General features: G+C 37.6%; 1 protein-coding gene across 1 annotated transcript in view; it reads left to right on the top strand.

The window, feature by feature from the left end:
• The window catches only part of MYO10 (myosin X), a 226,701-nt gene that overhangs the window by 128,310 nt on the left and 84,100 nt on the right, over window positions 1-14,291 (top strand). Inside the window, exons 10-19 of the mRNA XM_012642778.1 lie at window positions 4,420-4,549; window positions 5,892-6,010; window positions 6,912-7,058; window positions 7,238-7,338; window positions 7,447-7,513; window positions 8,039-8,131; window positions 8,557-8,625; window positions 8,893-8,975; window positions 11,348-11,456; window positions 13,772-13,852. Of these exons, the coding sequence (XP_012498232.1) occupies window positions 4,420-4,549; window positions 5,892-6,010; window positions 6,912-7,058; window positions 7,238-7,338; window positions 7,447-7,513; window positions 8,039-8,131; window positions 8,557-8,625; window positions 8,893-8,975; window positions 11,348-11,456; window positions 13,772-13,852 (999 nt within the window). The remainder of the gene's footprint in view (window positions 1-4,419; window positions 4,550-5,891; window positions 6,011-6,911; window positions 7,059-7,237; window positions 7,339-7,446; window positions 7,514-8,038; window positions 8,132-8,556; window positions 8,626-8,892; window positions 8,976-11,347; window positions 11,457-13,771; window positions 13,853-14,291) is intronic.

The raw sequence follows: 14,291 nt of genomic DNA, 5'->3' as shown, positions 1-14,291 counted from the left end.
AAAAAATCATTGTTCTTTTTATCAATTTTAATGTCAATGTACTCTGGCAATAGGACCTTTTGAGAATTTTGATTATTTCATTGAGAATTTGCTTTATGTATAATATTTTTAAATTCATCATTGGCAACAATAACATTGATATAAAGAAGTAAAGACTATACTTTCAGGCATCATTTCTGTAGTTCATTAATACATAGAAGTACCTGGCAGGTATTCTGAGCAGTTTGGGGAGAGGGCTGGTTTTTCCTGGGGCAGAGGCAGTGAACCTACGCTAAATTTTATAGTCATTTTTAATACAGCCTTCCAAATTGCACCATGAGTTATTTGGTCAGGATGACAACTAATTTGTTTTATTGCCTGCATTTCACCCACCAGGATGCTGGCTGATGAAATGTGTATGAGGTAACAGGAGTCTATGCTGAACGATCATCTATTCGTTCTCTTACTCCACAAATAGTGAATGTTTACAGCATGCCTGGCATGGACCAGGGCTGGGATGTTGTGACTCCGTAGACCTTACCGAATATATCCACGGGTTTTGAATGGTGTGGGCCATGTGTGTGTATGTGTAAATTTGTTCATCATGAGTTAGATTTTATTAAGATTTAAAGGACTGACTTTGGACTTCAATTTTGGCAAACTTGGGAACATCAGTCTCTTTTAGTCTTGAAAAACTTGGGAACATGAGCAAATTTTGTTATAAAAACTTATTTTTAAAATAACGTAATATTACATAATAAAACATAACATTACATAATAAATTATTGTCAAATTGCTTATTTATAATTCACTGTGCCCAAAATAGCTTCCCCTTCCACCCTTTCTTTCAGTCACACCATTTGTTCAAGATCCATCTGAGGTCCCTTTGCCTTTGTGGTGGTGACTCCCTCTTCTCTCTGTTTCCAGTGTGACCAGCCGAGCTCCTTTGAAGCCTGATGGTTGGGATTATATCACATATTTGTCAACCACCCCCCCACATACATGCACATATTCACAAGCATCTATTTTTTTTATGTGCTTAATAAAGACTTTTATTGCAAATATTTTTTATGACTTTGTGCCAGTTTTATAGCTAAATTGCTGCTTAGCACTTATGAACCATACCGAGAATTATTTCCCAGGGTTTTTTCAGCCTTGAGCCATATCGTTCAGATGATAAAATAATTACAGCAAGCCTTAAAGTGGCTACTCTTGCCAAAGGGGTGGAGATTGCTTACTAAAAGGATTGTAAATAGGACAGTAAGAAACAATAAATGGAGGCTCTTGCTGGCGGTTTTAGCTCACACGCCTGCGCTGTTGATAACTGGTTGCAGACATTAAATTACCCCCTGGTACGATTAATGCAGTCACCACTTACCACTACACTCCTAACTAATTAACCAATCACTTAGCGTTACACTTGAAAGCAAAGCAGTCACAAATATATTAATATAGTAATCACACTGATTTTGTTCATTGGCTTTCACATCTCCCTATAGAAGCTTTGTATGTATTTTAAGAACTTAACTAAGAATTTTTTTTTTTTTATGGAGTATGTGTCAATGCTTTTTATTGGAGTTAGAAATTTTCCACTCTTTTAAACTTATTTTTTAAAATCTATTTCCTTTTAGTATTATATAAAGTCCAGGTCAGTAACTTAGTCAAGATTTTCATTTCTGTGATCATTGTAAGACTGGCTTAGAAAATTTTTATAAACTATCTTTGAATATATCTTATCAGATATAAGGAAAACTTTGATCATTAAAAGGGAAAATACTAACTTTTACACAACGTAGTTACTTTGTAATTATTTTGCTGATGTCAGACATGGTCTTGAACACTTTTTAAAGTCTTGAGAATAATAAATTATTCAATATTTCTTAGCCATATTTCTTTACTTTTTGCTTTTCAGAGTAAGTCACTGATAAATACCTTTAAATTTGAATAATGATTTTCCCATAGGCTTTTTGTCTTAATTTGTAATCACTTGGCAAATAATTTTTACTCTTTGCATCCATTTCTATTCGTACCCATGAAATGATACTCTTCCCACCTTTAATTAAGTAATTCGTGGCCTTTTAATTTTTTATAATCAACTTTATTGAGTTATGAAGCACATGTAATAAAACAGTCCCATTTAAAGTACACATTTTAATGAATTTTGAATTTACACACCCACGTACCCCCAACTATGATCAAGGTAAAGGACAATTCTATACCCCGAAAGTTCCTCTGTGCCCCTTCTTAGGCAATCCCAGCCACCCAAGGAAACTACTGACCTAAGTCCCTCTAATATAGATTTGTCTTCTCTAGAGTTTCCTGTAAGTGAAATAATATAATATGTATTCTCCTGTGTCTAGCTTCCTCCGGTAATCCACATCGCAGATATCACTATTCTTTCCTTTTTTTGATATTTCATTGAATAGATAGCAGTTTATTTATCCATTCACCCATTAATCGTCTCACTTTTTGTTGTAAAATTATTGCCAACAACGTTAAAAGACGTGATAGAACATAGTGTTCATGAGCCTACCAATACCATTAACTCACAGTTAGTCCTAACAGTAACTATTACAACCATTCTCAATTTTAAAAATTTTCTTCCTAGTCTGAATTTTTAAAATAATTATAGGTACAAAAATACAATTTATATAAAGCTATTATAGACACAATTGTGTTTCTATGTAATGTTCATAATTTCCTTTGAAAACTATACAATATTCTTATGTTTATTTACTATATTTGTTGTCTAATGGTAGAATAGTTGGAATTGTTGTTTTCTTTGAAAGTGTTATTAGGGTCACACTGTAGTGAATATTTTATAAAGCTTTTGTTTTCTGCTATTGAGATTTTCCTTGGAACAAATTTCCAACATTGAAATTATTGGAGATTACATAGATTTATTTTTTATGTCCTTAGAAAGTAATAGATTTATGTGGATAATAACTTCCTAGACCTTGAATCAGTTGGGCAACCCTTGGGAAAGTTATTTAACCTCTCTGAACCTTGGTGGTTTCATTTTTTCAGATTATTAAAATTATAACTTGTACATGCGTGACCTAGCACAATACTGTCAATAATTACGTTGTTTTCCAAAAAGATTATACTTACTTACAGTACTGACCAATGTATAAATGTCTCTTCCCCCTCATCTTTAAGTTTATCATTCAGAAGTTCTTTGCTAATTTAACAGAAGTGGTCTCAGATTGACTTTAATTTTCAAATGTTTGATTTCTAGGAAGGTAATGCATTTACTATGGATTTGCATTTCTACCTGTGAGAAGTGCCTATTTTGTTTTTGGTGTTCATGTGTCTTCTCGTGGAGTTTTTACTTATTTCTTTCTCCATTGTTTGCCTTTTTTTTTTTTTTTTTTTTTGGCAATATTGCTTTTTCCCTGTAAAGAAGTTAAACTTTTTACATTTTAATATCTGCAGTTGTTTCCTTTTGCAGTTTCTATTGCTTCAAAGAGGGGCATGGTTTCCTCCTTCCCAGTTTCCTGTGGTCATTGTGTGGGTGCAAGTGCTCTTTGTGGGTCATTTTCATCAACATGGCCAACAATTCTGCCCTCTGTTATGTGTGGGCGGTTTTCTTTTTCTTTTTAATAGCTTTTTTCCTCACAAGAACGTGTCCTCAATCACAATAGAAAATGAACACATGTTAGATATGATTTAGAAAACACCTGGCTTAAGTTGTTTCGATACTTCTTGTTGGTAACAAAGTCCCCTGCGTGTCTGTTTATTTTTATTTTTCCCCAAACAGCATTATGTTAACTTCCACTCAGTATCCTGAGGCCAAGATAAGACCTTAAAAATCCTTTGGAGAAATTCAAAAGAGAGTTGTGATGAATATCTGGGGAAGACAGAGCTAGATCTGTTCAGATTTTCCATCAGTGCCTATTATAGAAGGAGCAGAGGGCTCTCCTTTCCAAGGAGTTCCTGACAGAATTCTGTTCCACCTGTTTGGATCCCTGTTTCATTTAACCACTAAGACAAGACCCCAAAGTTTACACTGGAGGAGTCTCACGAAGTGCTACTCCCTCCCCTTCTCAAATCCCTGCCTCTGAATTTTTATGTGTAAAGAAAATAACAAATGTTCCATATGCTTTGATAGCTATAGAAAAAAATATTTCTTTATCACTGCTATTACGGCGACTCCCTGAGGCAATTGTTTTACAGCATAAGTACACTTGTGAGTAGGGCAGATACTTATTTTTATTTCGTTGATTGGGTTATCTCTGAGCACGCTACAGCTCTTCATCTCTCTCTTTTTATATTGTCCATGTAAAGTCTTTAGCATTTTAAAAGCGAGTGGTTATGCATCTATTTCTTGTTTCCTTGCCTTTAGAACAACACCCAATACTTTTATTGTCGTGAGCATTCTTTATTTTTTTCATTGTGAAAAAAAACAACGTACAACTACATATATTTATCCTCTTCTAGACGGCAATGGAAGTAATGCAGTTCAGCAAGGAAGAAGTTCGGGAAGTCCTGAGGTTGCTTGCTGGTATACTGCATCTCGGGAACATAGAATTCATCACTGCCGGAGGGGCACAGGTTTCCTTCAAAACAGGTAAGATGTGGCCTGCCTGCCTCCTTCTCTTCCTTGGCTTTTTTCTCATAGGAAATTTAAACCTCAGTGGTGGACTGGCCTTTTACAGAAGAAGTTTTCTGACCCCCGGAATAGAGATCTGCAGAACTTCAACTGTATCTGATGTAAAGGGTCAGTTAATAAAGAGTCAAAGCATGTGAAAAGTTACTACTGAATTGGGATAGTGGCGATGTTCTCGTTCTTACTAAGAAAGGGGAAAAATGGGCTAAATAAGTGGAAATATGAGCAACGAGGATTTGATGTGGGAAAAAATGTGTGTCAGGTGGCATAGTGCTTTGCCGTAGTTTTCATAGGTGTTGAGTGCTGGCGCATAGTATAATGGTTAAGACCATCGGCTTTGTAAGCCACAATGCTGGGTTCGTAGCCCAGCCCAGCCATAAGCTGCTTCCTGTGTTACTTATCCCCTCGACACTAGTGACTCTCACCTGTACCGATTTGTTGTCAAGATAAAATGTGTTAATACACATATAGCCATGTCAATTGTCATTTTCCAGTTGTGATTTATGTATTTATTTTTCAAAGTTTTTTGATGGAAGCAATAGATGAGGTCATAGCAGCTGGAAATTAGATGAGTTCAAGTTCAAAATGGTTCTAGAGGAACCCAGCACCATATGTAGGTCAGTAGTTCTCAAACGTTTGGTCCCTCTCAGTACCTCTTAATCTTCTCAAAAGTCATAGGATCCCCGAAGAACTTTTGTTTATGTGAGCCGTATCTGTTGATGTTTACTGCATTAGAAGTTAAAGCTGAGATATTTAAAAAACATTCATTAATCATTTAAAAATAACAATAATAAACCCATTGCATATTAAAATAAATATTGTATTTTTATTTAAAAGACTATTTTCCAAAACAGAAAAAGTCAGTGAGAGTAGTTACATTGTCTTATCATTTTGCAAATTTCTTTATCGTCTGACGTCGTCAAAGACAGCTGGGTTCTCAAATCTGCTTCTGCATTTAATCTGTTCAGATACCTCATGTCATGTAGCCTTTGAAAAACTCTTCTGTATGCTGGTGAGAGAATGAGAGTGAGAAAGCAAATAATATCTTATTAATGAAAATAGTTGCAAACCTCTGACAGGGTCTTGGAGAACTGACGGGGTCACCAGATCACACTTTGTCCAAGCACCAGGTTCTATGCTACTAACTGGAATTCACAGTGGGAGTGAATAACTTAGCAATCAAATGTGTGTCCTGTGAATTCTGCCTGAGGGATTCAGGAATGTTCTCTACTTGTAGGAATTGCTGTGTGTGGTTAGCTTCCTGGGGGCTGTGGGTTTACCTTTGGTGCTTCTTCCCTTTCAGCTTTGGGCAGGTCTGCAGAGTTACTTGGGCTGGACCCAGCGCAGCTCACAGATGCTCTGACCCAGAGATCAATGTTCCTCAGGGGAGAAGAGATCCTCACGCCCCTCAATGTTCAACAGGTACATACCCTTTGCCATTGCAGCTTGTCTTAAAAGTCACTGCTGGGTTTTCAGGTCCATGGCTTGCATCTGAAAAAGTAACTACAGTGAATTGTTCCAATGACTTTGGTTCATGATCGAAATATAGAAGTATTGGGAATAGACAACGGTATTGAATTATCGTCTGAGAGATGGTGTAGCCTGGTGTGTAAGAGGGTGGGTCTAACGCAGATTGCCTGAGTTTGACTCTTGATCCTTGCACTTACGACTGTCTGTTTATTCCCTGTGACTCGGTTTCTTTCTCTGTAAAACTAGGAAAATTATCATACCTAATCCATAGGATTCTTGTAAGGATAAAAGTAAATATATGCTAGGTATGTAATGTCTGATATGGAATAAACACTAAATAAACAGTAGCTACAATAATTGTCATTATTATAATGAATGGAAACAATGCAACAGTATGTTGTATTTATTTTTGCCTCTGCTACTGCCTTGAGCCAGTTTGTATGTGTGAGCACTCCTAATGTGTTTCGTAATTGGATAAGTAAAAATGCTAACCTTCTCATGAGGAAAACCTTTATGTGTACAAAATAGAACTGAGAAGATGACAATAAAAAAAAAAACTTAGTTTTTAATTATTGTTTTAAACCTGATAACATTTATACCTGTATATATAGACTTAGATTCTTTCATATAACTCAACATAGAAAGTTGCATTTGGAAACCCAGTATTTAAAGGAATTCTTGGTGACTCTTAGCATAAGTAAGTGAGCTCCAGTTTATCCTTTCTTTATGTGTCATATTGATTTACTTCACATCGGGGGCCCAGTTTCATGTGTGTCTCCCACGTAGGGCAGGGATGGACCTGCCTGCCTGGGGTGCCCGTGGTCACCTGGGCCTGCGTGTTCCTGTCCCACAGGCAGTGGATAGCAGAGACTCCCTGGCCATGGCACTGTACGCACGCTGCTTCGAGTGGGTGATCAAGAAGATCAACAGCCGGATCAAAGGCAAAGATGATTTCAAGTCTATCGGCATCCTCGACATCTTTGGATTCGAGAACTTTGAGGTAGGCTTCTGAAGACTGGGACACATGAATTCTGTTCTATCCATTTATTAGTTCTGTTAAACTAATCTCTTGCAAACAGTGATATTTTTCTCTGCAGAATAATTTTTTTGTCTTTTCTTCACTTTTATATGTAATTATGAGGGCACTAAAGATTCCTGTTGGATGTTTTTCCCCCTCAGGTTAATCACTTTGAACAGTTCAATATAAACTATGCAAATGAAAAACTTCAGGAATACTTCAATAAGCATATTTTTTCTTTAGAACAACTAGAGTATAGCCGGTAAGCACTCAGGATTCCATTTCAAATTTTTTAAAAAATCGGCAACTAAGTCTCATAATTTTTAAGCGATATTTTAACTTAACTCGGCCCTTTTAAATCTTTCTACAGGGAAGGATTAGTGTGGGAAGATATTGACTGGATAGACAATGGAGAATGCCTAGACTTGATTGAGAAGGTAATGTATTTTTAAAGAATGGGTACAGTCCCAAGGGTGTCCAGCTGGACTGATTCATATTTATGGGAACAAAATAACTTGTGCGAACACGTACATCAAAGATGTGAATGTTTAGAACACAATGGGCCATTTGGAAACATAAATGTAAATGTGCAAGGTTGAATTTAAATACTTGGCTGCTTCAAGCCTATTGTCTCATTGAACTCAGTATTTTAGACTCACCAGTGTGTGAATTGGCTTCCCTTAGATTTTAAGTCAGCAGCAAAGCCATGCCAGTACCAATAGTAGATTTGCCAGTTGTAAAAGTCTTATCCACAAAATTGCAATGGTTCAGTTTTTAAAACAGATTTATATAGCATTTAAACGAATTGGATTTCTTCATAGTGTATCATTTTCAATTTTTTATTCTGAGAAATTACTATACCTTTTAACTACTCACTTGATAGACAGTGAAGGAGCTCTAAAATAGTTTGAGAGGCATACATTCACCTTTTAATTCATTCCGTCTTTTCTTCCCTCTTCTAGAAACTTGGCCTCCTGGCCCTTATCAATGAAGAAAGCCACTTTCCTCAAGCCACAGACAGCACCTTATTGGAGAAGCTACACAGTCAACATGCTGTATGTCAAAACCTGCCAATTCTGACTCCTGTCCGAATCGCCAGTCTGTGGGTTGAGATTACATACAAGATGTGTCAGTGCTGTTGGCTGAACTGTGCCTCCCACATTTAATTTTTTTCTCAAACCAAAGCTGTTCTCCTGTTACTAGAGCTAAGTTGAAATAAAGGGTTAGATTTGGGGCTACTTGTCTGAATATGCTCAAGTTTATTGTATGAGCAGAGAGCTTAAATTTTTAATGTATTGTAATGACACAGTCAAGAGTTCCATGGTTTTGATGGAGTGTACCATATTGTAAGTGTGCTATATCCTAAAATTCTGATACATGGCAAGTTTTGAAATTGTTTTCACTCTCTGTTGTATTTAGTTTTCTTTGAAAGTCAAAGGAAATCAGTGAATGAAATAAGGCTTTTTTTCTTTTTAATTAGAATAACCACTTTTATGTGAAACCCAGAGTTGCAATCAACAATTTTGGAGTGAAACACTATGCTGGAGAGGTAACTTCTTGTTAAGATACTTATTCATATTTGCCTGTTGGATATTCGGAGAAAACAGTAGTTTCAAAAGCCAATCATAAATTTATTAACATGCTCAGCTACTCAGGAGGCTGAGGCGGGAAAAATCCCTTGAGCCTAAGAGACCCATCTCTTCAAAAAATTATTAAAATGATTTATTTTCGTGGGTCTAGCTCTGAAAGGAGTTGCTTATGACCTGAAACTATTCTTTCAATCAATTCTCACCTCTCTCTTATTTTTTAAAACTAGGTGCAGTATGATGTCCGAGGTATCTTGGAAAAGAACAGGGATACATTTCGAGATGACCTGCTCAACTTGCTAAGAGAAAGCCGGTATGTCAGCCTCCTCGCCAGGAAGTCATTAGCAAACAAATTAATGTTTGTGCAAATGCTTTTAATTCAGAAATACAGAGCATATTACTATTATGTGAGAAACTTGATGTCATCTTCTGCAAGCAATATTTCATCAATAAAATCACTCAAACGATATAAAATAATAATAGTAGCAGTGACTGCCATCTAATGAAGTACTGAAATAAATAGCAAACCCATGAGAAAGGTACTGTTATTAATCCTATTATGCAGATGAGGAAACTGAGGCTTGGAGCAGTTAATGTGACTTGCCCAAGACCCCTTAACTGGAGACTAGTGAGCTATAGAGCCTAGTTTTGATCTGGTCTGCTTGGCTCACGACCCCAAGATCTTAACCAGTATAACCTACTTTCTTTATAAAAAGCTTAGTGCTATATGTTAAATTGATTTTAGCCTTGGTGTTATAGGACCCATGTGTCTCTAGTTAGTATAAGAGATGTCAAGGAAAATAAATAAGTCTTAATTCAGCTAAAATTATAGATTTATTACACATTCATTTATTTATTCATGAATCGTAAAATCACGCCATTAAATGAATAGTTAAGGAAAACATTCAGAAACTTTTAATGATTAGTTTAGCTATTTGTATGTGTTAATCCAGGAAGTGTCCTATTTTTAGGAGGCTTTGTGAGAGAGAAAGGGTTTGGGAAAAACCCTTCCCTTAAAGCTTTCAATATCTGCATCAGATCTAATGGGAATCTATGACAGAAACAAATTTTTATTATCCAGAGAGGAAAAGTAGAAAAACTGTTAAAAAGCTGTAATTATTTTTTTGTTTGTTTGTTCTTGGGGGGCTTTTTGGATTTTGTGTGTCTGTGGTTTTTTTTTTTGTTTTTTGGAGACAGGATCTCCCTCTGTCACCCGGGGCTACAGTGCAGTGGCATCATCATAGCTCACCTCAACCAACCTCAAACTCCTGGGCTCAAACAATCTTCCTGCCTCATCTTCCCAAGTAGCTGGAACTACTGGCACTCACTACCACGTCTGGCTAATTTTTTCTATTTTTTGTAGAGACAGGATCTCACTCTTGCTGGTATTAAACCCCTGGCCTCCAGTAATCCTCCTGCCTCAGCCTCCCAAAGTGCTAGGATTACAGGTGTGAGCTACAGAGCCCAGCTGAAAGCTGTAATTCTTTTAGAAATGTAAATACCAGCTGGCCACCCTATCTCTTAGCCAGCTATGAACTGGGGCAAAGGGAGCCTAAGATATTAGCTTAGAAACTCAGAATTTGAAGCATTTCATCTTTACATTTATTTTAACTCTTCTGTACGTAGACTCAGTATTTACAACATTATCAGCTATTTTATTTTTAGGTGAGTTTTCAGACCTGTAAAAATGATGGACAACATCCATAGCACGCTAGCTGTCAAAGCAGTTTCGTAGTTATTAGACTTCAAGTGATACATTTTAAATAAAAGCCCCGTATTGATTTTCAATAGAAGCAGTCTGTCGTAGTGAAAAGATCACAGGCCTGGAGATCAGCAAGAGGGAGTCTTGCCAGTTGCCTCTGTCCTGGTATTGAGTGGTTTTGTGATCGGCGTATAGAACTTTCTGTTCCAACACAGGTTTCCCTCTGCGAACTCAGGAGCTTGGGCTGTTTGCGGATGCCCCAAAGTCCTCCCTGCTTTTCCTGGTGACAGCTTTATAGCCTGTAATGTCTTACAGGCAAGGAAGAGAAAAAGTTATTGGGAAGCTTTTTACTTTTATTTTTTATTCACTTGCTATGTATGAGGCACCATGCTCTCAGCCTTTTGTATACATTTTCTCATTTCATTCTGACCCCAGCATTGGGGGATAAATTTGAAAGTTATCCCTATTTTCCAGATGAAAAAACTGAGGCCTTCAGAGAGATGAAGTGCCTTGCCCAAGTGACACAACTAGGCAGTAGTCGAGGCAGGATTTGAGTCTTCCCTACCCCAGAGTTAAAGTATTCCTCAGAAGCACCTTTCTATTGGTTAACTGCTTGGATCTTCACAACACTGTGAGATGAGCAAAACAGATATCTGGCTTCTGCAGACAAGGAAATGGAGGCTACGGAGGCTTAGGTGGCGTTCTGGGAGGCACAGCACTCCTAAGTGGGATGCCACCCTGGGTCACTGTCATGCCAGTCTGCTTCTCTGCAAGACTCTGGTCGCTGACATTGGCACGTGTTTTCAGTGCCTGAAGCTCTTTGGCAATGGCTGGTTTGAAACCTTTGGAAGCTATCTAAGTTCTTCCAGGCCTCGGTGTGTTACTTTCAATTATCAGTGGGAAAGTGCACCCTAATTACAGTAACCTGGCACCTAATTATGGGTGTGTACACCTCATTATCCTCCTGCCTTGGCCTCACACAGATTCGACTTCATCTATGACCTTTTTGAACATGTTTCAAGCCGCAACAACCAGGACACCTTGAAATGTGGAAGCAAACATCGGCGGCCCACGGTCAGCTCGCAGTTCAAGGTTAGTCTGCACTGCTGGCTTTGAGGAATCCTTCGTTGCTGTGATTTTATGAATTGAAAAGAGGAGTTGGGTATATGTGAGGTCTATGAGAATATTTATTTCATTTTGTTTTATATCATGCTTTTAAACCAGACGGTGCTTTAGATATAAAATAGACCTTTTTTTTGCTAAATCAGAGGGAAACATGTAGCTCCTTTTTTAAAAAATAAGAAATAGTTACCTATTCTAAGCTTTGGAAATAACAATCTTCTTCAGGCCATTTGAGAGCCCTTTGACTTGTGTTTAGAAGCTCATAGGGTCTATTTCTAACTGTGTACGGATGGTTGCATTTTTCCCGGGTGTATTTACAGTGTCATACCTGGGAGTATTGACCAAGCGTGTAATTAAAGAGATCGATGACAGTTATCTTGTCCAGATGTTCAGAATTCAGGGAAAATAAGCAACCTTCTTATTTGCATTTCAAATACGTACATGTTTTATGTAGTTTAGAGATAAAGAATACGAAGTCCGTTTACCAAACTTGTCTGTTTTATCCTCAAGTGAGAAATCCCAATAGGAAGGGGAAATGGAGGCACGTCCATCTGCAGACACTAAATCTGCCCTCTGCGAGGCCGTCTTTCATTGGTTACTCCTGGGGTGCACGGGGGTGCGTTCCGTGTGAGGCCTGTCTCACAGGAGCGGGGATGAGCCGGGTCGCCCCACCGTGGCTGGCAGTGCTAGGCGAGGCAGTATCAAGGACGACTTGCCCCAGCTAGGAAATCCTGCTAATAGCTACCGTGTATTAGCACTTGTGTGCCGGTCACTGGGCTGATTGCTTGATAGACATTGTGTTGTACTCTCCCCACATAACTCTGTGAGTACGTACTGTCCCCATTTCATAGGTGAGGAAACTGAGGTTTAGAGACAGGTCCCACAGAGGACTGAAGCCAGGGTTTGAAATGAACCTAGGTGTGTCAAATTCTAAAACCCAGGCTCTTAATCTTCCAGTGGAGGTGTTCAGTTTTTTTTCTAGAAGGTCAGTTTTACGTGGAGTTGTCCTGAAAGGTTTCGTGCACATTTGAGATTTAAACTGGACTGAGAGTGAGGGAAATGGCCAAGGGTGGACGGGCCTTCCAGGCAGAGATAAGGACAGGACAGAGTCCAGAGACAGGTGTCCGAGTCCTCTCTCTAAGGGCTATCAATAGACTACAGGACACCGTGTGCAAATTCAAGTTGGTACCAAAACACGAAGGGCCGTGAATGCCAGGACGTTTTGTCCTTCGAGAAATCCTAAAGCTTTCTGAGCTGCAGAAGTGACTAATCAATGTAGTGTTGTAGACAACCCAGTTTTCTTTAGTGACAACATTATAAGAAGAAAAAAGAGAGAGATGGAGGGAAAACCAATGGATTAAACAAGACTTAAAAGATGTATCAACCAACTCCCGTTCATGAACTGTATTTGCATTCTGATGCAAAAGAACAAACCATTTAAAAATTAGGAAATTTGCAACAGTTGAGCACTTTAATATGAAATGTGAGACCTTCGCACATTTTAATATTAGTCTGAGGAATTAATGTTAAATCTTTGCAGGTGTGATGATGTTGCCGTTACAAGTTTTAAAGTGTTATCTTTAGTGATACATACTGAAATATTGATGGGTGAAATAATACGATGTCTGGGATTTGCTTTTCCACAAGAGGTGGGTGCGGTGTGTGTGGGGACAGGGATCAGATGAAATGAGATTAGCCATGATCCACAGCTGGTGACGAGGACTCATAGGCTTCTGTTTGCTTTGGGAAATGTTGAAAATTCTCCATAATAAAAAAAAAATTTGAAAAAGAAAAGAAAGTAGTATTATAGATTGATCTGGGGGCTGTGAGCGTGGTGATTTGAAGGTAAAAGTGAGAGACTGTGGCTCAGAAACCGATGAAGAGCTGGCATAGGCTGTCATTTTGATGGAAACAATGAATTAGGAGGAATAATTACAGGGAAAGAGTGGATACTTCTCAGCTTTTCTATACTAAACATTGAAATATCTTAGCGTTGTTTTTTGTTTGTTAACAGAATGTTTTCTTAAATGGTACTATTTCAAAGGAAGTGACAAACGAGTTTTGTATATTATGGAATAATTTCAATTATAAGGAATTGTAATATCTTTTGCTTTGTTTCATGTTAGAATGATAATTTAACATGAAAAACTCCCAAGTTATTATTCCTATGATTTATATTGTTTTGTTTTTTATTCTTGTTTCTGATAAGTGCCAAGGGTGCTAAGAAATTTAAAGAATGACATAGTAAGAGACTAAATCAACATATACTTTTTCCTTTCTAATAGGACTCACTGCATTCCTTAATGGCAACACTAAGCTCCTCTAATCCTTTCTTTGTTCGCTGTATCAAGCCAAACATGCAGAAGGTAAGATTTATGACAGTCCTCGGCTGAGATCTGGTCTTTAAGGACACAGCCTCCTGGGGGGTGGTTACTCACAGATTTGGTTTCTCCAAAGTCCTTTCATTGTAGATGGTTGGAAATGGCTATGACATTATTATAACCTGACATTAAATGAAAAAATTCCCTTTGTCTCTTTGGACTTTTAGTCTGCTTTTGAACGATGTCATTAAGCCATAGGGAAATCTACTTTAAAAAGAAACATTGTGAAGCCTTCACTTTTTTTTTTTTTTTAAGCATGTGTTTTAAAATTCTTGGAACAAGTTTCAGAGCGTGATATACCATTTTAGAAGAAATATTTGGTGTGTTTTTGTGGGTTTTTTTAAGTTTTCTTTTTTCTTTTTTAGATTTATTGTTAAACATGATGAAAAGCCTTTAATCTAAATAGTAATGCTGAATTTTAAGT

The sequence above is a fragment of the Propithecus coquereli genome, unplaced genomic scaffold (assembly GCF_000956105.1).
Source record: "Propithecus coquereli isolate 6110/MARCELLA unplaced genomic scaffold, Pcoq_1.0 Scaffold100, whole genome shotgun sequence".
In the NCBI taxonomy this organism is placed as follows: Eukaryota; Metazoa; Chordata; class Mammalia; order Primates; family Indriidae; genus Propithecus; species Propithecus coquereli.
Note: the sequence above shows the minus strand (reverse complement) of the source record. Positions and strands in the feature narration are given on the sequence as shown.